The sequence below is a fragment of the Macrotis lagotis genome, chromosome X (genome assembly GCF_037893015.1).
Source record: "Macrotis lagotis isolate mMagLag1 chromosome X, bilby.v1.9.chrom.fasta, whole genome shotgun sequence".
Lineage (NCBI taxonomy): Eukaryota > Metazoa > Chordata > Mammalia > Peramelemorphia > Peramelidae > Macrotis > Macrotis lagotis.
This window is the reverse complement of record NC_133666.1, coordinates 653,208,450-653,229,660: the sequence shown is the minus strand read 5'-3', so window position 1 is coordinate 653,229,660 and position 21,211 is coordinate 653,208,450. Positions and strand designations below refer to the sequence as shown.

At 36.7% G+C, this 21,211-nt stretch overlaps 1 protein-coding gene across 5 annotated transcripts in view; it reads left to right on the top strand.

Annotated features, from left to right (window-relative positions):
* ELAVL1 (ELAV like RNA binding protein 1) overlaps positions 1-20,627 on the top strand; it is a 68,822-nt gene extending 48,195 nt beyond the window's left edge. For 4 of the 5 annotated variants that reach the window (XM_074205006.1, XM_074205007.1, XM_074205009.1 and 1 more), the window contains 4 exons: positions 6,174-6,327; positions 15,176-15,401; positions 16,125-16,190; positions 19,081-20,627. In XM_074205006.1, coding sequence (XP_074061107.1) covers positions 6,174-6,327; positions 15,176-15,401; positions 16,125-16,190; positions 19,081-19,405 — 771 coding nt within the window. In that variant the 3' untranslated portion in view covers positions 19,406-20,627. The remainder of the gene's footprint in view (positions 1-6,173; positions 6,328-15,175; positions 15,402-16,124; positions 16,191-19,080) is intronic. The other variant, XM_074205010.1, reaches the window with a different exon arrangement.
* Positions 20,628-21,211: the final 584 nt, after the last annotated feature.

The following is a 21,211-nucleotide window of genomic DNA, read 5'->3' as shown; positions in this document are numbered from 1 at the left end:
CAGTCAGGGGTTAAGTGACTTGACCAAGATCACACAGCTAGTAGAAGTCAAGTGTCTGAGGCTGGATTCAAGCTCCTGTCCTCCTGACACCAAGGCCAGTGTTCTATCCACTGTGCCACCTAGCTGCCCTTGCTACTGCTTACATTTCAAGGAATGACATAGGGATCCCTCAGTTGTTTGTCAGGTAAGAGATCATCTGGTATAAGAGTAAGAAGAGTTGAGTAGTAATAGTAGTAGGTTGATGATTCCCTGCCAAAGAGGTCCTGAAATGGCTATTTACTTACCTGACAACAAAAATAGCAAGTTCTGCTCTCATCCTAGGACATTAAGGCATGGCTGAGAACTTCCCAGACCTATCAGATCAGATCACTGACACTATTTCCTGTGATTCACTTGAGCAAAAATCATTTTGCCAGAAAGAAGCTAGAAAACACTGGTGAAGATTACAAAGTCTCAGGCAAGAAACTGAAGACCTTAGGGGATGTAGGTAATCAGTTGAAAGCAAAGGACATCAGAAGAAAGCAGATTTGGGAAGTGAAAAAACAAGATATCTGAGAAAGAGATTTGGATTTCTGGACCATGACTTAAAATATAGGAAAAATGGCAATGGAATGCACCTAATTTGGCCAAGTGTACTTGTTTTTTACAAATTTAGTTAAAGATGTCTTAAGCTGCAAAGGAAAGAGGGAGAATAATGCCTATGGATATCTACCCAATTTGGTATCTAGAGTACAGTTGTAGCGTTGAAAGAGTAACTGTAGAGATAGGCAAATGTTCACAGGTTCCTAAATCCCTGTATCAAAAAAGAGGCAATTATACTATAGGTTACCTTGACAGAAAGATGAACTAAAGGAACGTTTTGGAAAATATCACAAAGCTTGATGCAAAGGATGATATAGTAGTGATCAGGCATTCTGCTTGTTTGAAAAATCTGCCGCTACTCTCAGCTACAAGTGGAGAGGCTAATAATTTGTTGATTTTTCTTAATTAGTCATTCTTCAAAAGGTAGAGGAACAAACAAGGGAAACTTCTACTCTGTATCTAATTCTCATCATCAAGAAAGAAATGGTTCTTGGATGGACATAATGGAAATTTTGAAGGAATGGGGACCAGTTAATTTTCAAATTTGTGATAGAAGAAAGTCAAGAATAAAATGAATCCATCCTACACTTTAGAAGAGTCAAATTTAAAAGTTCAGAGAAAGTATAGATAGTATGCCATGGACTAAAACTCAGGAGAGAAAAGAAGCTATCAAACCAAATTTGAAAGACTATGAAGAAATGTTGATTAGTATGAAAGCTAGGTATTGTCTAAAGACCATTGTAGACAAAACCTCACCAATTTAGATTTTTTTGAAATGTATATGGAAGATAGCAGGTAATAGCGGATGAATACAAATATTGGGAATCATCATACAAAAATAATGTTAAGAGTTGGAAAGCTTATAGTGAATTGGTTCTAGTAAAGAAAATTAAGCAATAAAGAGGATCAAAGAATGGATAAGATGCTTGGTATAGATGAAACAATATTAACTTATGGAGAGAAAACAATATTTCTGAACTGTTTTCTCTGCCTGAGATCTTTGTACTGGAAAGGATAGAACTAAAATGACCACTATTGAGTTGATAACCAGGATAAGGAAGGAGATATTAAGAAGGTAGCAAGGCCAGATGAACTATAGCTTGGGTTTGAAAGAACTGGCAGATGAGGTTAACCAAGACAGTGATTTTTTAAAAACTGGGTAGGATTGAGAATGTCCTAGAGGATTGGAGAACAAATATCTTTATTTTAAAATAAGGGAAGATAATGGTATTTGCACATTGAAATTCATGGCAGAATCCTAGAAAGGATTGTTAAAAGGTGAGCAAGTTGTAGATAGAGAGCTAGTCTTAACACCACATGAAGGATATGTGACCCAGGGGAGATCACATTACTTTTCTGTGCTCCAAGTAACTTTCTTAGACCATCATTTTTATAGAAGGTGTGATTGATCCTGCTTGGAAAGTGGATGTTTTCCTTACCTGGCAATTACCTAGACTAATGAAATCAGAAGTCCAGTTCTCATCCCTATGCTTAGTGAATATATAGAAAAAGGCAGAATAGTTTCATCAAGAATAGGTTCACTTAGATTAATCTCATTTCCTTTTTTGACTGAATTATTAGATGGATAGATTAGGGGAATACTGTAGATATAGTTAGATTTTAGCAAAGTATTTAATAAAGTGTCTCATGCTATTGTTGTAGAAAAGAGAGATTGTACATTAGATAAATATGTCCCAGGTGCAATGACCAGACCCAAGACAGCCTCATATTAAATGGTTTGATGTTTTTTAATAGTGTCCCCAAAAGAACTGTACCATTTTACTATTATTTTCAGTGTTTTGATTAGAAGCATAATTGGTATGCTTATGTAGTTTTCATATTACAAGAAACTGCTAACACATGGGATGATAGTCAGATTTCAAATAGACTTCTACAGACTACCATAGTTGACTGAATCTAGTGAAGTGAAATGTAATATGTAGAGCATTTAGGTTCAAAAAATCAACATCACAAATCCATGATGGAGATATAACTAAATAGAAATTTATCTAAAAATGGTCTGGTAGTTTTTAGTGCTCTGCCAACCCAGTGTGTGTCAGAATTATCCTTTGGAAGCAAAGAAAGCTAATCATACTTTTGCACTTCAAGAAGAAGCAGTATCCAGAATTACAAAGGTGATAGTCATACTTTGATCTTGATCAGGCCACATCTGGAATATTGTCTTCCAAGTCTAAAAGCTACATTTTAGGAAGTGATCAACGAAGAGCTATTATCATAGTGATTACTCTCAGATTTATATGATAGGAGGATTGGTTGAAGAAATGGGGGTTGTATTCCCTTGAGAAGAGGAAGCTTTGAGGCCCAGGGGAACATGATAATTGTCTGGGTATTTCAAGGACTGTCTACATGGAAAAGAGAAGTCATCAAGAAACAACAAGCATTATTTTCTGTGTCACATTTAAGTTTTTACTTAAGAAAAATAATGTGAAACTACCTCCACCAGTGCCACAGTGAAGAGTAGGAACTTTTCTTCCCCCTTCCCATCAACCAATAAGCAAAAAGATAGACTGACCAGGAATTACCTGATGGGAGCCAGGGACTTTACCCTTTTCCAACCAACCTTCACTGCCCCACTGACCCCATTTTCCTTGAACACAGGAAGTCGATTGCCATCTGAATCCTGAATCCCTATATCTGTAGGAGATATCCCAGAGCCCACTTCACTCTAACCCACTTGTCTTTTGGTGGGGACCAGCTGTCTGCCCTTATAATGCTTTAGGCTTTGTCATCTGTCCTTTTTACATTCTTTGTATGAGTACCATCTGGCCATTCCATCTTCCAGGAATTGAACTTAAACATAAACCTTTCTTTTATTACCACCCCCCCCCCATTAGACTTTGAGTAGAAACTGTCATGTTTTTTGTATTTCCAGAGTTGGCACATAATAATAACTTAAAGGAAAAATGTCTTACCATCAAAGCTGTCCCCAAAATGGTATGGACTGCCTTTGAAGGTAGTGATTTGCCCCTCATTTGAGCTTACTCATATAGCAATTAAACAACTAGTTCGTTGGATGTGATTTTTGTCAAGAGTGCAGTTTAGACTAGAAAAAAGCCTTCTAATTCTGAGATTCTAGGATTCTGTAACTAGTCCTGTTATGATCCTTTAGCCTTGTCGCTCTTGATTTCTTACCTTAGCCTAGTACAGAACTTGGTAGTTTCCCTATGTGCTTTGACTACTGCTCTCCTCTCCAAAGTCCATACCTCTAGTCCAAATCTCTTGTGTTCCATGTGGAAAAACAAGACCCAGAAACGGGAATGTCTGAGCAGGACTAGTTCCCAGATCTTTTGATTCCCAGTTTAATGCTTTTTCCATTTAAAACTTCCCTCTTTTAGGTCGCCTTTCCTCCTTTTACCTTATGTCATGCTTTAGCACCTCAACATTTATGTTCATATTTCTTGATAACATGCTTTTAAATTCCTTCTATAGATTTTAAAAATTTGTATTTCCTTTCCTTTAACTCAGGTCTTTGCGCATCTGTCTTTATTGTTTGTATTCCTATTGTCTATCACTTCTCTCTCCTGTTGTTGTATGATACTTAAAGGTAAAATGGATTGTCTTTTCTATGGGGACCTTCAGTGCTTCTTCTGTGGATATATAACCTATGGACAATTCTTGCCTTCCCCACCCACTCAGACAACAGTTCCTTGCAGGATGCCGCAACCTGTGTTTTGTGTGGTGGTCTGCATAGCTGCTCTCGTTTCAGGGAGTGGAACCACAAGAAGTCCCACGAAAGGAAAGGAAATCTGTGGAACAGTCTACCCACGTATTTAATTAGGGTTTTTTTTCCCCAAAGCAATGGGGTTAAGTGGCTTGTCCAAGGCCACACAGCTAGGCAATTATTAAGTGTCTGAGGCTGGATTTGAACTCAGGTACTCCTGACTTCAGGGTGGGTGCTCCATCCACTGTGCCACCTAGCTGCTCCCTACTCACATATTTAATTGAGAACTGTCTGTATTTGGAACACAGATCTCCAAAATATACTTTTGAGATGAAGTTTAAGTTATCCTTTTTATGAGCTTTTGCATATGAGCAGTATGTCAACAACTTCTTTGTTTCTCTGTAGGAGATCTTTCTTGAAATTACCTGAAACCACCAAACTTTAGGCATTTGTTGAGGCGCAGATCAACCATTTCCTCATTTCCTAATCCCTCATTATTTGTGCATGCAAAGTTAGCTACTCTTTCACCCTAGCAGTAGTTCAGGTAATCTTTAGTGTAGTGACCATAATTTCTTGGATTGTAGAAAGGAGTTACTTTTGACTAGTGGAAGAAAAAAAGGGAGAAAATTAATTGATTTTTTTCAAGTGCTTACTATGTGTTATTGTTTGCCCTTTGTTCTTGATGAAGACCCTGACATTAGGGAGATATCATGACAAGCATGTGAATTGGATGGGGAGGTGGGGTGCTGTGCTGAGTCACCAGCCTCATTTTCTCCTCCAGAGCCATTTGGGTCCAGTGACCAGACATGGATCAAGATGATTAGAGATGGCCCCAGATGCAAGGCCATCAGGGTTAAGTCACTTGCCCAAGGTCACACAGCTAATAAATGTCTGAGGCTAGATTTGAACTCAGGTCCTTCTGATTCTAGGACCAGTGCTCAATCCACTGAACCACCAACTGAACTAATTATTGGGAATACAATTTTTTTTAAAAAAAGAAAGACAATTCCTGCTCTCAAGTAACTTGCACTCTGTGGGAGATAGCATAGAAAAGAAACTTTAGCTGTAAAGTGAATAGAAAGCCCCCCAAAGTTCTAAGGGTACACCTGCAAATAGATGACAAGGTTCAGGTATCCTTAGGTTGTGTTTATACATGAGCTGACAGTGCCAGGGATCTGGTCAAACAGGACAGATGGCTTGGTGGTCCTCCATGATACCCAAAGTTATAGTTAGTGTCTCCCATTCTTTCCAAGCTGTGGCCTGAATAGAGTCTAGGCAGCTGGCAGAGGGGATGAAAGGAAGGTAAAGAAGGGAGAATACCCCTAACTAGGGTAGATCAAACTCCCTTTGCCTCTATTGTCTGTTCTTAGATACTTAGGCCTTGTTTGTCTCTTCAAATCCAGTCCCAGCTGAGTGTAGACATACACAGAAATACTGACTGGAGATGTTCTGCTCTTTGTTTCTAATGGTGCATTGCCTCGGAGCAAGAACTGTGCTTAGGCACTTCCTCAGTCTTTAAAAATCATGTGGGGTGTTTGTTGTACACAAATGATTGTGTTATTAAATGGTTATAATTTTACAATGGCATAGACTATCTATGTTGAGTAGCAAATCTGGTATTCTGTGCCATTGAATGTGTGGCACATTTCAGGAAACTGAACAGAATGTTCAGATATCTGACTGAGATATCAGAAATCCTAGTGACAGGACTCCACTTTATTGCTTTTTTACTTTTAAGGAGAGATCAATTTCCCAACCAAAATTTCACATCCAAAGATTTTAATCAGGTAACCACCTTGTGTAAGGATGCTGTTTTGTTTAAATCTGGAAAATTGACCATCAGATACTCATTAATTCATTGATTTATAATGAATCTGCCATTGTAAAAGAGAGTAATTTTGTTTTAAAGGTATCCTATGCTCGGCCAAGCTCAGAAGTTATCAAAGATGCCAATTTATATATTAGTGGACTCCCAAGAACAATGACACAGAAAGATGTGGAGGACATGTTTTCACGATTTGGACGCATCATCAACTCCCGTGTACTTGTGGATCAAACAACAGGTATGCCAGGCAACACAAGACACCATAAACCAGTGCTTTCTAAGGATTATGTTGGCTGATGTTTTTTGCTGAGTTTGGCAGATTTTTAGGATAATACAGATAAGTTCAATATGATTTTAATGTCCTCTATAGGGTGAGCAGATAAGTAATTGGTTTTTGGTACCTAGGTTTAAGATTTTTTTTGAACACATGAGACTGGAGATGGATGTGAAAAAAAAATGGAGCCTCAGCTTTATACTGCCATTTGCTGTTGAAAGTAAGAAGAAGCATCATAAATTTCCCCTATCAAATCCATATAGGAAAGGAGGACTGGGTCATCCATCTGGTGTCTCTGCTAGAAATACTTACAAAGAGGATGGCCTACTGGATTAGATCTCTTTATTCTAATGCTTTCCTTCAATCAGGAAACAATGATTAAACAGTTACTAGTTCCAGGCATTGTTCTAAGTGTTGGGAATACAAAGAAAAACAAAAGATAGTCCTTGGCTTTAGGGAACTCACTATCTAATGGGGGAGACAATTTGCAGACCGGCTATAGGCAGTAAATAGGAAATAATCCAGAGAGAGAAGGTACTAGCCTTAAGGGGAACAAGTTTCCTGTTGAAAGTGGAATTTTATCTGGGGCTTGAAGGAAGCCAACAAACCAAGAGATAAAGATGAGGAAGTAGAGCATTCCAGGCAATAGAAGACAGTCAGTGAAAATACTGGGAGCCAAGAGATCGATAGTTTTGTTTGAGGAACTACCAGGAGATCATTGTCATTGGATTGAAGAGTGTGTGGGAAGGGAGGTATAGAGAAATTCTGCAAATAGTTCACAAAGAGAAGGTTAGAATCTCTTTTCTTGTTGTGTATAAGTGTTGTCATAATTAAGAAGGTCCAAGATAGCCTCTTGAGCATGTTCTTACTGAGTGCCCACCTCCTCTTAAAATGTTTTAATCTGACATTTGAAATTTTCCCAAATGCTTGTAACTGAAAACTAGATGATTCTTTTTTTCCCCTATATTTTTTAAACTTTATTTAAGGCAATAGGGTTTAGTGACTTAACCAAGGTCTCACAGCTAGGCAGTTATTATTAAGTGTCTGAGGTTGGATTTGAATTCAGGTCCTCCTGACTTCATGGCTGGTGCTCTATCCACTGCACCACCTAGCTTCCCCAAGCTAGATGATTCTATTGGCAAACCTAACAGCTAATCATTGAGACTTTCTTTCAAATCATGAACTAATAAAGGATTTGTGATTCAGCCTGTATGTTACAGTGTACCTCTGTGACATCTAAAAGAATCTGAGTTCAGGCAAGAGCAGATGCAACTGGCAAATGTCAATGTGAGATTTTTGAGTGATTCCAGTGAGAATGATCTGGAATTGACTTGAGGTGACTTTTGTATACCTTTGCCAGTAAGCATACATTTTATCTTTATGTTGACTAAACTTCATATAGACTTTTAAAATAATGAAAACTCTTATTTTCAATCTATCCTGAGAGTTGTCAAATGGTTGAATCTTTAAGGCTGCAAACTTGTAGAATAATTAGACCACAGAGCTAGAATAGAGGGTAATAGAGTCAAAAACCATTGTAAGTGATGTTTTGAAGTAAAGAATTTAGGGGTTAGCAAAACATGATGTTTGCTAAAAACTGAGAAGTGATCTGGAAGTCCATCCAAGGAGCCAAATGATTAGGCTTTGTTGTCATGTTCCTTCCCAGAACAAAGTAGAAACCTTTCTCAGAGTATAGCCAAAACTGATTTGAACACTTTTTTTTTAGGAATGTACCATTAGGAATTTTCTTCTGAACTACTAAATCTTGTCTAGAGAATTATATTAGCACCTTAATCTTATGAGAATCTCAGAATTCTTTCCTTACTTCTTATTAACTTAGTTTGATTGATGAACTTTATTAAGTGCCTACTCTATGCCAGGCCCTGCAATAAATGCCAGAATACAGAAAAGAGGCAAAAGACAGTCCCTGTCTCAAGGAACTTGCAGTCTAATGGGAAAGATAATATGCAAATAAATATATACAAAGCAAGCTATATACAGCATATGTAGGAAATAATTTACAGAGGAAAGGCACTGGAATTCAGAGGGATTGGGAAAGGCTTCCTGTAGATTGTAGGATACTTAAAGGGAGCCAGGGAGGTCAAGAGGCACAGTGGAAGAGGATCTTATTCATGAAACAGCCAGGAGACCAATGGGGAATGAGGTATAAAGATTGAAATGGTAGGAGAGGACTAGGTTATGAAGGAAATTGAATGCCAAATGGAGCATTTTGTATTTGATTCTAGAAGTAATAGGAAGTCACTAGAATTCACTGGGTAGAGATTAGGGTTTGTAATAAGTCCAGGCCTGAGATGATGAAGGCACAGGATCAGAGGAGAAAAGGGGGCATGCGCAAGAGATGTGGCAGAGGAGATATAGTTAGGAGTCCAGGATGACTCTAGGTTGTGAGCCTGAGGGCCTGGGAGGATGGTGTTTCCCTTTCAAGTAATAAAGAACCTAGGGAGGAGAGGGAATTTTAGGGGTCAAGATAATGATTTCCATATTGGATCTATTAAGTTTAAGATGTCTGCTAGATATACAGCTTAAGATATTTGAAAGGCAGATGGAAATTTGAGATTAGAAGAAAGATCGGGCACAACAGGTAGATTTGAGAATCATCAGCACGTATTATTAAATCCATGGGAGCTCAGAAGATCATCAAATAAAGTCAGAAAGAGAATAGAAGAAAACTCGGGACAGAAATTTGAGAGACATCTGTGTCTAGAGGGAATGAACTGAAAGATCTATCAAAAAAGATTGAGTGGTCAGAGTGATAGGAGAACTAGGAGAGAGTGGTGTCTCAGTGACCTAGACAAGTGTCAAGAAGGAGACAGTGATCCACAGTGTCAAAGAACTGCAAAGAGATTGAGGAAAATAAGGACTGAGAATAGGCCATTGGATGTAAGAACTAAGAGATCACTGGTAACTTTCAAGAGAGCAATTTTGGTGGAATGTTAAAAAGTCAAAAACCATATTTTAGCCACTTGCAACTTCACGTGAGTAAAGACAGCATAGATAGCAGTTGTTAGCAAGGTGACATATAAAACATTTCTATTTCCATCTTTGGGGTTAGATGTTAACATTCCATAAAAGAGAGAATATAGAATGGATCAAAGAGATAGTAGGAAGGGAAAACGATTAATTGGAATAATAGAAAGGGAGGAAGATAAGAAAGAAGTTATGATGAATAGCCATGCTCTGGTACCAGAAGGCATCATTAATGTCGCTTATTCTCTGTTCTATTTCTTCTTCCTTTTCTCCCATTTTTTTCACTTTCTTTCTTTTTTAAAGAAAACAACCATGTGCATAAAAATTTAAGAGGTAAAGAACAAGATAGAATAGGTGATTTCTGAATCAGCTTACCGCTTTACCTCTGAAGGATATTGTGGTTGGAGGGGAAATTGGACTTGGCTGGTTGACCCCCAGATACCTGCTCCTTGTCAGTAGGGGGTCCTTGTTGCAGATGATGCCCAGCCAAACCTCTTGCTACTAAGTATCTAGAAATCTTGCTACTGAGCTATGAAAGGAAGGTTTATTCTGTATTATAATTTAAGTAAGGTAGAAGTGTGATGGAAAGAAGTAGATGTTTAAAAACATTTCAATTGTGAAGTATTGTCTTTTCTGCTTTTGTAAGAAATGTTTCTTGGTATTAAAAGATTTATATTTTGGAAAATTATCTTGAAAGCTCCTAATAACCAGAACTGATGGAATTTTTATAGTATTTTACAGTGATGGTTATGACATATAAATTTCAAGTTCATGCTGTTTGGTACTTTTAATTCTTAAATAATGGGAGTTTAATTCTAAAATAATATTTTCTTACTTATGGGTAGATTTATCTAGTTAAGGAAAGAAATATCCTGTAATTTATCTTTCTAGAAATTTTTTTTCATTTTCAGTTAAATTTCTCTTCCAAATTTTCAATAAAACTCAATACAATCATGATTTGTAATATTATTTCAACTTAATACAGACAGGTGAAAAGTTATTTGTGTATTTAACTTTTTGTATTATAATGATCCTTTGTATTGAAAGACTTCTTCCATAATATTTTTCCTAGGGAATGAACTGTTCTTCCCTTAAATGCTTTTTAGGAAACATTAATCGTATTGGCTTTAACTTTGTAGTTGTGACAAAATTTTCTAAGTTAGAGGAGTTCTCATGTTCTTGGTGTTGGTCTGTGAGATGAGTGATTTTGCATATTTAAAATAGTTTTTCCTCTGCTTAAATCATCACAAATCTAATGAGAAAAGTTTTCAGCATAAGGTGAGTATCCTATGGCTACCCCCTTTTGTACTTTTGATATTCTATGGAGAGATGAATTTCCTGGTTAGGGAAGTTTGCAGATATTTTCTACGGAAAGTAACCATTTCATTCATTGGGAGGCTTAAAGTCCAATTTGTATCTCGATGAGAGAGTTTTCTCTCAGTGGCTATATGAAAAATCTTCCATGGGATCCAGTAAAATTTGGTTTTGTGTTACTTTTTTTTAAAGTTTTATTTGATTTTTGTTTTTATATTATGAACATTTAGATTATCTCAACTCAGTGAGAGATATTAAGTAAAACAGATGATGTCATCCAAAAGAGCATGTAACATTCCACATATGTAAAAACATTCCATATCTGTAGTATCCCCCAATACACATCTATGTTTAAAAAAATTAAGAAACCCATTTCTCTCCTTTTTCCCTATCCCATTTAAAAAAAAGAGAAAAGAAGGAAAAATCTTTTACAAATAATCAGCAAGTTTCCCTGCCAATGGTCTTATTTCCAAGATAAATATAAGGAACTGATTCAAATTTATAATAAGAGAAATTTCTCAAATGATAATTGTTCTAAAGATATAAAAACATTTCTTTTGGGAAGAAACCCAAGCTATCAATAGCTGTATGAAAAAATGTTTTAAATCACTTGCAGTTAAGAGAAATATAAATTAAAACACTTTGAGATTCCAGATTGACAAAAATGACAACAACAGAAAATGATTTCTGTTGGAGTGTAGAGGGGTGTGCTGTGGAAAAAGAGATCCCTTGATCCTCCATTAGTGGACCACTGGTTGCATTCTACCACTCTGGAAAACAGTTTGAAATTGTTCACAAAAGGTTGGTAAACAGTATATGTTCTTTGACCCACCCATTGATAGACTCATACTGTTAGAGATCAAAGAAATCAAAAGAAAAGGGCCTTAAGGTATAAGAATATTTATAGCAGCATTGTGGTATATGAATATGACAGAATATTATTGTATTATAAAAAATGAGAAAATGAGTTATTTCAAATTATAGAAAGACTTGTGTGAACTAATAAAGAGTGAAGAACCAGGAAGACAATTTTTACTATATCATCTATAAAACCAACAGTTTTGCAGTCTTCTAAAAACTGATGAAATGAGTAGAACTGAGAACAAGTTATATAGTAGCAATATTTTAAAGACAAATTTGAAAGCTATAAGAATTATGATCAATACAGTTACTATCCATGATTTCAAAGAACCAATGCTGAAACATACTCTACACATCCAGACAGAGAAACAATAGTATTAAGGTTTAATATGAGACAGGTATTTTTGTATATGACCAGTGAGAATATTTGTTTTGTTTAATTCATGTACCTCTTTTAGAATCCTTTTTAGAGGATGGCAGCAGTAGGAGTTAGAATGAAGTTTTATTAAATACTCCTCCACAGTTTGTAGACTCTTTTCATGTATGTTCTTAAATAACTAGGGTAGTGTGCTAATGATGAAACTGAGTCTTTCATTCCTGTCCATTCCCCACTACCAAGAAAGCTGTTTTTTCTTTGTTATATGATTATTTAAAAGACAATTATGAGTACAATTCAATAGTGTCCAATTAAGCACTATTTATTGATAAATTGGACCCAAAATTATTCCCTGGAAAAAACTTATTTTTTTGCTGCCATTTCAGTTTCTAAGGGATGGAAAAGCTTACTGGAGTAGCAAAAAAAAAAATGCCAAGTCAAGAATTATTAACTACTTTCTTCACAGTTAATTGCTTAGGTTGCTGTATTTGGTCTTCAGCATGTTTTTGTTTAATGCCATTCACTATATTAGCTATTTAAAAGGAAGATACCCTTGGCTTCTTATCAAAGGATGTTACTCTTAACTCAGATCGCTTTAAACTGGTGAGAGACCCCCAATATAATCCCCTATCTATATAATCAGTCCCCTCAGATTATCCCAAACCACCATGCTATACCTAAACGTCATCAGGATTCCCTGTCCAAGAACAGGATTTCCCTATCAAATTTAAATTCTTCTTTCTAGTTTTGTGTCTTAATACTTCTATTCACTTTCTTTCACTTCATATCAGTAAATACATTATTGCTTTGCCTGGGTTCTTTACTCAGGTCTGTGTGTTCTCTTTCACATCTAACTTATTGTCTTTCCATTTGCTAATTTCCTCACTTAGAACACTCTTCTCTTATCCTTTCATCATCGCAGGCAGGCAGCCTGAATACCTATTTTCATAATGTTGAGCTTGACATTGTACTCTCAAGGATTATCTAGAACTTATTCCTGCTCTTTAGGAACATATATTCATTGACACCCATACATAGGACATGTAGATGACTAAACAGAAATCTTAAACTATGAATGAAATTTAAGTGAAGGTCTTTTAGGAGTGAAAGGTAAACCTTATAATGAGAATTGATGTCAGGAACATTGACTTCTTGAAGTCATGACTGGGTGAGGCCAGGGCAAGTTAAAAAGTCTCTTCTGATCATTCCTGGAACTGTAGGGAGGACCAGGTTTCAGAAGCTGTTTCTTAGTAGGAATGGGACTGATGGGTGGGAAGTATGAAAGTATTTCTGATATGCTTGAGTGCAGGCTAGATTGGGCTAGCTTTAGGGAGAGATTAGAGAGAAGGATCACCTGGGCATATCATCAGCCTGGAGAAATCAAAGTCAGAGTAACATCCTTTAATCTGTTCACAGATTTGTGTAAAGTAAGGCACAATAAACATGGTTTGAATAACAGACCAAACCATTAGTGGTATTTATCTCAACAGTGACGAATCTAATGAGATTGATGATCTAATTTATTGACCCATGGCAGGTGAGAGATCATATGTTTGGGTGCATGCGTGTCTGTGAGGAAGGCGGGGAAGGAAATAGTGCTGCCAGAAGTACCCAATGAAAGCAGCAAGAAAAGGAAGAAAGGACAGCTAAAAAGGCTTTAAAACAACAGGCATGAGAAGTGAAGGGCAGCTGGGGGGGGGGGGGGAGGACGGCCCTCAGAGGCAAATAGTCTTTTTAGATCTGACCTTAAGGGCATTTTTGTTATGCCCTACCTCCTTGTAGCTCTACAGACAACACTCAGCTCAGCAGCCTGAGCAACAGCCACTGAGAAGAGAGGTGTACAACAGACGGGAACTATGGGATAGATTCAAGAAGACTTATATCAACAGTGATTAATATGAAAATGTTTTGAACTTAAGTGATTGAGGTTTAGCTATCTAGAAAATTCATAAATGTAGAATTTCTGGTTTTCCATTGATGCCTAATAAATAGGTGTAATTGTATATTGAATGCTGTTGATGAAGACTATCAATTTTTCTTGCTCTGCTAGTATTCTTTATTAGAAGTGATAGGTTTTGGCTTCCAGAATAGCAGTAACTTGGTTCAGTAACTGTAGCTTTGAAACAGCTCAGCTATCTACAAAAAGTTAGCAGAAACTTTTCTCTGACCATTGCTGTTGCAGGGGTGAACTGGTACATCTCCTGAGCAAGTGGGCCTTGTGTCCATTTTCTCCTGCACCACAGTTCCTCATTTAGACAGGAACTTATGTGCAGAAATCAACTGGACATGATCTTAGGACAAGCCAAAAGAGAAAACAAATTCCATGTTTAGTTCTCAAGGAACAGTGTTCTTTGTCTCAGTGAATGGGAAGTATTAGTGATAGATAGTGGAAGACTGTATGCAAAAGCAGAGAATAAAGTTGTTACTTGAAAGTGGCTCCAACTAGAGCTTAACTAAAAGGTAGTGGTAACCTATTTCAGTTTCTGTGGTCCTAAACTGGAGGTAGGGACAAAAAAAAAACCCTGTCCTTTTGAAGTCTGGCTAGTGAACATCAGACCCTTTTTTCTAGAACCCTTTTCAAGTAACAAGAAACAAGGGGTTTCTTTCCAGAATGCTGTATTGTCTTTGCTTATGGAATTTGTTTTTTGGTTTGTTTTTTTTGGGGGGGGGGATTGAGAATAGAGAAAGATAACCTTGTTGACTTCACTTACACAATCTATAAAGCCTTATCTGCAGATATATAAACACATTTCTTTTCATTCCTAGTTATCACTTGGGTATTATTGATTTACCATCTGTTCATTTGTATGGTAAGACACTTATAGGAATGAGACATTTTAATTTAAAATTGCTTAAGGATAGTCTTTGGGCATAAAAGCAACTTGTGGGCTTTGCCTGGGCAGCCACAAGAAAGTCTTAGTATATCTTTTTTTCATATTGCTTTTTAGATCCACATTTTGTCAAGTATTTTGGATATTTATTGTTACTAAAAATGTGATTTGGCACAGTACTTCCTTAGACCTTAGTGTAGTCACTAAGGCTGAATGACAGCATTCAGTTTTCTGTTATTAAGGCAAATAGTCATTTGTTGAGTTGTTTGAGAAAAAAAAGAGTTAATTTATTTTCATATTTAGGTCTTTTGCTAATTTATTCCATCTACCAAATTATCAATATAAACTGAGTTAGGCTGTGGAAGAGTTTGACTTTTGTTTTTCTATTTCAAAGTGCATGCATTTTTTTCCCTAACTACATTTTTATTGATTTGTTAAAAAGGTTTGTCCAGAGGGGTTGCATTTATCCGGTTTGACAAAAGATCAGAAGCAGAAGAGGCAATTACCAGTTTCAATGGCCATAAACCCCCAGGTTCTTCCGAACCCATAACAGTGAAGTTTGCAGCCAACCCTAACCAGAATAAAAATGTGGCGCTGCTCTCTCAGCTGTATCACTCACCAGCTAGACGATTTGGAGGGCCAGTTCATCATCAGGCACAAAGATTCAGGTGGGTCAGGAGGACTAATTCACTTCAGGTTTCTGCTATCACTCTTACCCCAATCCGTTTCCATTTAGGACCAGAGCTGCATTTTTAAAGCTGTAAATAGCTTTGTCCTGGTGTGTGTATCAGTTATATGAGCACTGTTGTTAAAATGAAATTGTTCAGAACTACTTTGTTGTATTGGAATCCTTCCCTCCCCCCCCCCAACCTAAAATGTTTCTTTATGAAAAAGCTGATTTCCATAGCGGTGTCTTCTTGAGCTGGAATCAAGGGGGGAGGGGGTGGGAAATGGGTAAGATCTCTGCTATGTAGAGTGAATTGTAAAGTGCTTGAACTCAGAATCTAGTTAAATGAGACTCAAAAAATAAGCTGAAGCAGCCCACCTACAGGGAAATCAGCAGGCGCAGTGGATGAGATTCTTTTTTACAAATTTTCAAATAAAATCCTAGATATTTGACCAACAGCCCTAGGAGAGGCCTGTCTTCTATATGCTCTATTCTAAAACATTTTTCTGAATGTGAGCAATTATAGATAGAGGGACCTTGATTTTTTCCAGTTTGAAAATTCCCCAATAAGAGTGGTTCCCTATGATAGGAGACTGTCCCTATCTGGTAGAATATTACAGAGTAGATGCAGAACTGGAATTTCAAAGTTGGCTTTGCTGCTACTGCCTTGCTGCCCACCCTGAGGCGGGTCACAACTTTCTGAGCCTCTTTTTCTGTTAAACAGAAATGGCATGTTGACTGATCTCCCTAGCGGGCTGAGGATTTTTCTTCATGACTGTAAATACCAGAAGTACGTTTCTCATCAGATATCCTCATCTTTGTGTTTGAGAAATCAGGTCAGAAGGACTTGTTTAATCCCACAGGTGAAATTTGTTTTCCAAGGCCTGATGAAAGTTTAGTACTCCATGCCTCCCAATACCCTGTGCTGCAAATGAGTTATTTGACCTCTTTTACATGGCTTTTGAAGGCAAATCATTGAAGGGTCTTCTTTTTTCTTTTCTTATTGAGAAGTAAACTAGATACTCTTTGAAAATCATACTGCATGGGGCAGCTAGGTGGCGCAGTGGATAAAGCACCAGCCCTGGAGTCAGTAGTACCTGGGTTCAAATCCGGTCTCAGACACTTAATAATTACCTAGCTGTGTGGCCTTGGGCAAGCCACTTAACCCCATTGCCTTGCAAAAACCTTAAAAAAAAAATCATACTGCAGCTCTCACTGCTCCTACTTCTCTGGCACTTTTTAGATTTGCAAAGTGCTTTCTCACATTCACCTTATGTGAGAAGAATAGAGTTAAATGTATTATTATCCCCATTTTATAATTTAAACCCAAGGCTTCTGGCTCTAAGGGCAGCAATACTCTTTCCATGTCATCATGTTACTTCTCTTCATTGGTGGTGAGCATAGAGTAACTGCTAAGTGTAATAATACAAACTATCAGGTAATAGAGCTAGAGAACAAGGAAAGAATGGATGAGAATAAGAATTTCTATCTAAGGAGATAGAGAGATAAAGAAAGAAAACAGCTAAAATTTCAGAGAGAAACCAAAAACTAGAGTAGCTAATAAATGGAAAATAGCAAAAAGGCCTAAAATATGAGTATGTAAAGGAGAAAGGAAGAATTATAAACAGGGATATAAGAGGAAAGGGTTAATCACCAAAGAATATCTGAAAACAGAGAAGGAAGAGCGCCCACAAAAGAGCAAAGTTCAGTAGTGAAGGTGGTGATTGCTTCAGGAAAAAGACTTATAAGTAAGAAATGTATCAGAATCTTCTATTAAACATAGGAAAAGATAGAAATTAGGTCACTTATTTATGATTATTGAGATAAAATAAATCAACTGTGATTGGCAAAATAGAAATCCACTGACCAGAATTTCAAATCACAAAAATGTAAATAAAATATGACTGAAATATAGCTCAGAGTTTATTTTTTCAGTGTAGTAAAAGTCATATAAAAGTTGGGATCCATTTTATTTAATTCATAGTAGAAATTATCCCAATATGAAGTGGGAAAGCAGGAGCTTGTGGGAACAAAACAGGATTTTTTTTAAAATGTAGCATCCTGTTTTTAGTTTTTTTTTAAAAAATATCTTAGTAAAAATTTATCTAATACTTGAATACCTTATCCCAATAATGATGGGTATTAACTCATTGTTGTCATCCTAAATAGCTTTGAAATTCCTTAAAAGAATGCCCTATAAGATTATCATACCAGTGCAGATATTTAAAAGTCTTCATGGCTACACAATGTCTCAAAGTTTAAAACTTTGGCCATTTTGCATATCTCTCAGTTTCTCCTTCTATTAAAAAAATAGGCCTCTTCACAAAATATACTACATGGAAGAAGCACAAAGATAATAATGTCCCTTGAATCAGTAAATGATATTTCATTGCTTATAATTTCTCTATCCATACTACCCAAAAATGTTTCAAAGGCCTTTCAAGGCATAGCATGCTCCATAGCTGGACAAGCTTATATATTGGATCTGTCGATTATTACCCATAACAGTCTGAATCTAGTCTTCGAACTTGTTTGCTATAAGTTATTTAGATGAGTAGAATTAATGACCATCTTCAGAGTATATCTCAGGTTTTCCACCAATTCTATTTCATGTTTTAGCATTCTTTAGCTTTTTCCAAAACTGAATCTTTTAAAATTATAAGACATCCTTTGCGTAGGATGGATCCTTTGGTCTATAATTCTACAAGTAATTATCTGTAGAAGTGTCAGTTTGGAAAAGGGTGATTTACAGGTACTAAAGATGTGGGATTTTAACCATTGATGTTGCTATTGTACTAGGTCTCAGATCCCAGTGAGATAAGTCATTTGGGTTATAAAGCCCTCAGTTGAATTACCTGGTCTGTTGTTCTATTTTACAGGCAGGTACATCTTGCTCACATCTGCTCATTGAAGATTGTCCTGTACTGTTATCCAGTTATCCTGGCTGGTGCCATAGATCCTTCAGGAGAAGGGGTGCTTTCAGCAGAGATGCCCCAGAGCTCTTTTTCTGATCTTCTAAAGTATCTAAAGGAAAGAACAGTTATAATAGGGAGAAAGGGACAAAAGTAAACCAATCTCCTCATTCTTTCTTTCCTTTAAGAGAGTCCCTAATGATATCAGAAAAGGATTTCTAGAGAATAGTGAGATCTGTTAGATTCAAGAAACCAACAAGGGATATTATAAAAGTTTCAACAGTTAATCTGCAGAAAGCTAGGGTGAAACATAGAAATCTACTGACCAGAAATCCACTGACTTAGAGAGAGTAAAAAAATGGCTTACTTGAGAGGAGAAGTCAATTTTATGGACCCAGACTTTACCTTTTCAAAAATGATCAATACATCTCCTTCTTAGCCTTGGATAATGGGTCCACAATTCCAGCATCTCTTGTGACTCCTGCTCATTGCCTAACACTTCTTAGTTTAAGTATAAGAGTTGCTATTGTGCCCTGATGATATTTAAGTTTCCATCTTCTCCACCACCAATAGTATTGAGCAGTCATCCTGCTGTTACTTTTATTTTTGTTTGGGGAAAAGGGAGTATGAGGAAAGGGGCCCACAAACTACCTCTACTGGTGGTTTGTTTGAGAGTTTTTGTTATTTATCTTCAGTTGTTTTTCTTCCATGTTGATTCATTTGATTGAATTGAAATTTTACATGAATATTGTGCTTTTTATTTGCTAGGTTCTCCCCTATGGGTGTAGATCACATGACTGGGCTTTCTGGTGTAAATGTCCCAGGAAACGCATCTTCTGGCTGGTGCATCTTCATCTACAACCTTGGTCAAGATGCTGATGAGGGAATCCTCTGGCAGATGTTTGGCCCCTTTGGTGCGGTTACCAATGTGAAAGTTATTCGCGATTTCAACACCAACAAGTGCAAAGGTTTTGGTTTTGTGACCATGACAAACTATGAAGAAGCCGCCATGGCCATAGCAAGTCTCAATGGCTACCGCCTGGGGGACAAAATCTTGCAGGTTTCCTTCAAAACCAACAAGGCCCACAAATAACTTGCTCCCGCTGTTTGGTACGGAATAGCTCACTCAGAGTGACACCAGTTGAAGCATTTTTTTGTTAGTGTAAAACTCATTTTGCGCCAATTTTCACGTGTTTGTCTTAGTCTAAATGAGAAATGAAAAGGTTTTTTATACTCTGGGATGCAACTGACATGTTCAAATGTTTGAGATCCCACAATGTTAGACCAATTTTAAGTTTCTTAAGTTATTTCCTTTAAAATATATATGAAACAGAAATCTTAGTAGACTGCATTAACTAACCAGCCCCTCTGGATGGTGGTAAAATTGAAGCATGCTTTAACTTATAAGACTGTCTAACATTTGTTTCATTTAGTGTTTCCACAAACTGGAAAAACAATTCTTTTTCTTCTTAGTTGTTAAACTAAAGATGTTAGACTGATGCTGAGTGTGCTTTTTCTCAATAGCTTAAGCATTTAAAATGATTGACGCCTTAGTTGACAGTAAATTGCTTTCTGAAGCAGTTTTCGTAGCCACTTTTTGTTGACTTAATCTTCAGTTTTTTTGTGTTTTTTTTAAAGTGGTCTTGTAAGTAGTAGCATGCCTGCCTGACTTTTAACACCATTGGGGAGGTAAGTTGCACGCTGAGCCGTGGCCAAGCTGTCAAAATTAAAGTACAAAGATTTTTCAGAAGCCCAAGTTTGAGTAGGAATGGACCAAAGAGTTTCAAAGAAACTCCAAGAAGATTCCAGAGTCAAATTTAATCTCCAAAATAGTGTGAACAGATGTTGCTCCTTTGACATCCTGAATCTTTTGTCCAAATAGTGTATGCCTGTTGTGCTACATCCTGGTACATTATCTTTTGAGAGAACTTTGCAGTTTCAAAGATCATTCAACCTAGTTTAAATTCACAGATAGCTCTATTTTGTAACAACACATAAACATTTGAGCATTGTATTTCTCGCATCCCTTCTTGTGAGCGCTAGATTCTTTTTTTCTATCTTAGTAGGGTTTTGTTTTGAAAATTTGCTTTCATATGAACACTCAGCAGAAAAGTACTTATTTCTTGCCAGTTACCTATTAACAAGAAGACTTTAATTTGTAGTTTTAAAAGATTAACCCCCAAAGTTTTCTTCATGCTGCCTTGACTATTTTGGGTTGTTCTGTTTCTGTTAAATTTTCTTTTGCTTTTTTGTGTTTTTTGTTTGTTTTTACTTTTGCATTTAAGACCATTAAATTTGATTTTGTTTTGCTCAAATTTTGTTTTGTTTTTTATTTTCAATTTTCTTTTCTTTTGGATAGGTATTGTACAGAAGGTCCAACATTCAGGGAGAATTGTCAGGTCTTAAGGAGAGTTTACTGGCCTCAAGAAAAAAGCCTTGACATAACTGGTGGCAGTATAAACAGTATCATCCCAGAATGATTCTTTTGTAAACCTACGGATGTTGATAGGCAGTTAGAAAGAAACTTCAACAGGCAGGTAGGCTGGTAGCATGCAGGAAGAGAGAACTCCGGAAAGCTGCTTCAAGAACCTGATCTGATTTTTATATAACTAATGTACAGAGAGACAAAAAAAAAAAAAATGGGACGACATAGGACCAGCAATTTATAACTGTGACATGAGATGGAACTATGTAAAGATGATTTTTTTTAGTTATTGGTATAATGGAATTACTGATTTATTTATTTTTTTAAAAGAACAAACTAGGCAATAGGTATTACTCTCTCCCAATACAGTTCACTAATTTCAGAAGCATCTGGATGGTTGGTTTTATAACTACTTTCCATTGATCTAGAGCTTCCAAAATATTGAGTCCCTACCACTTGTTTGTATTTGCTTCA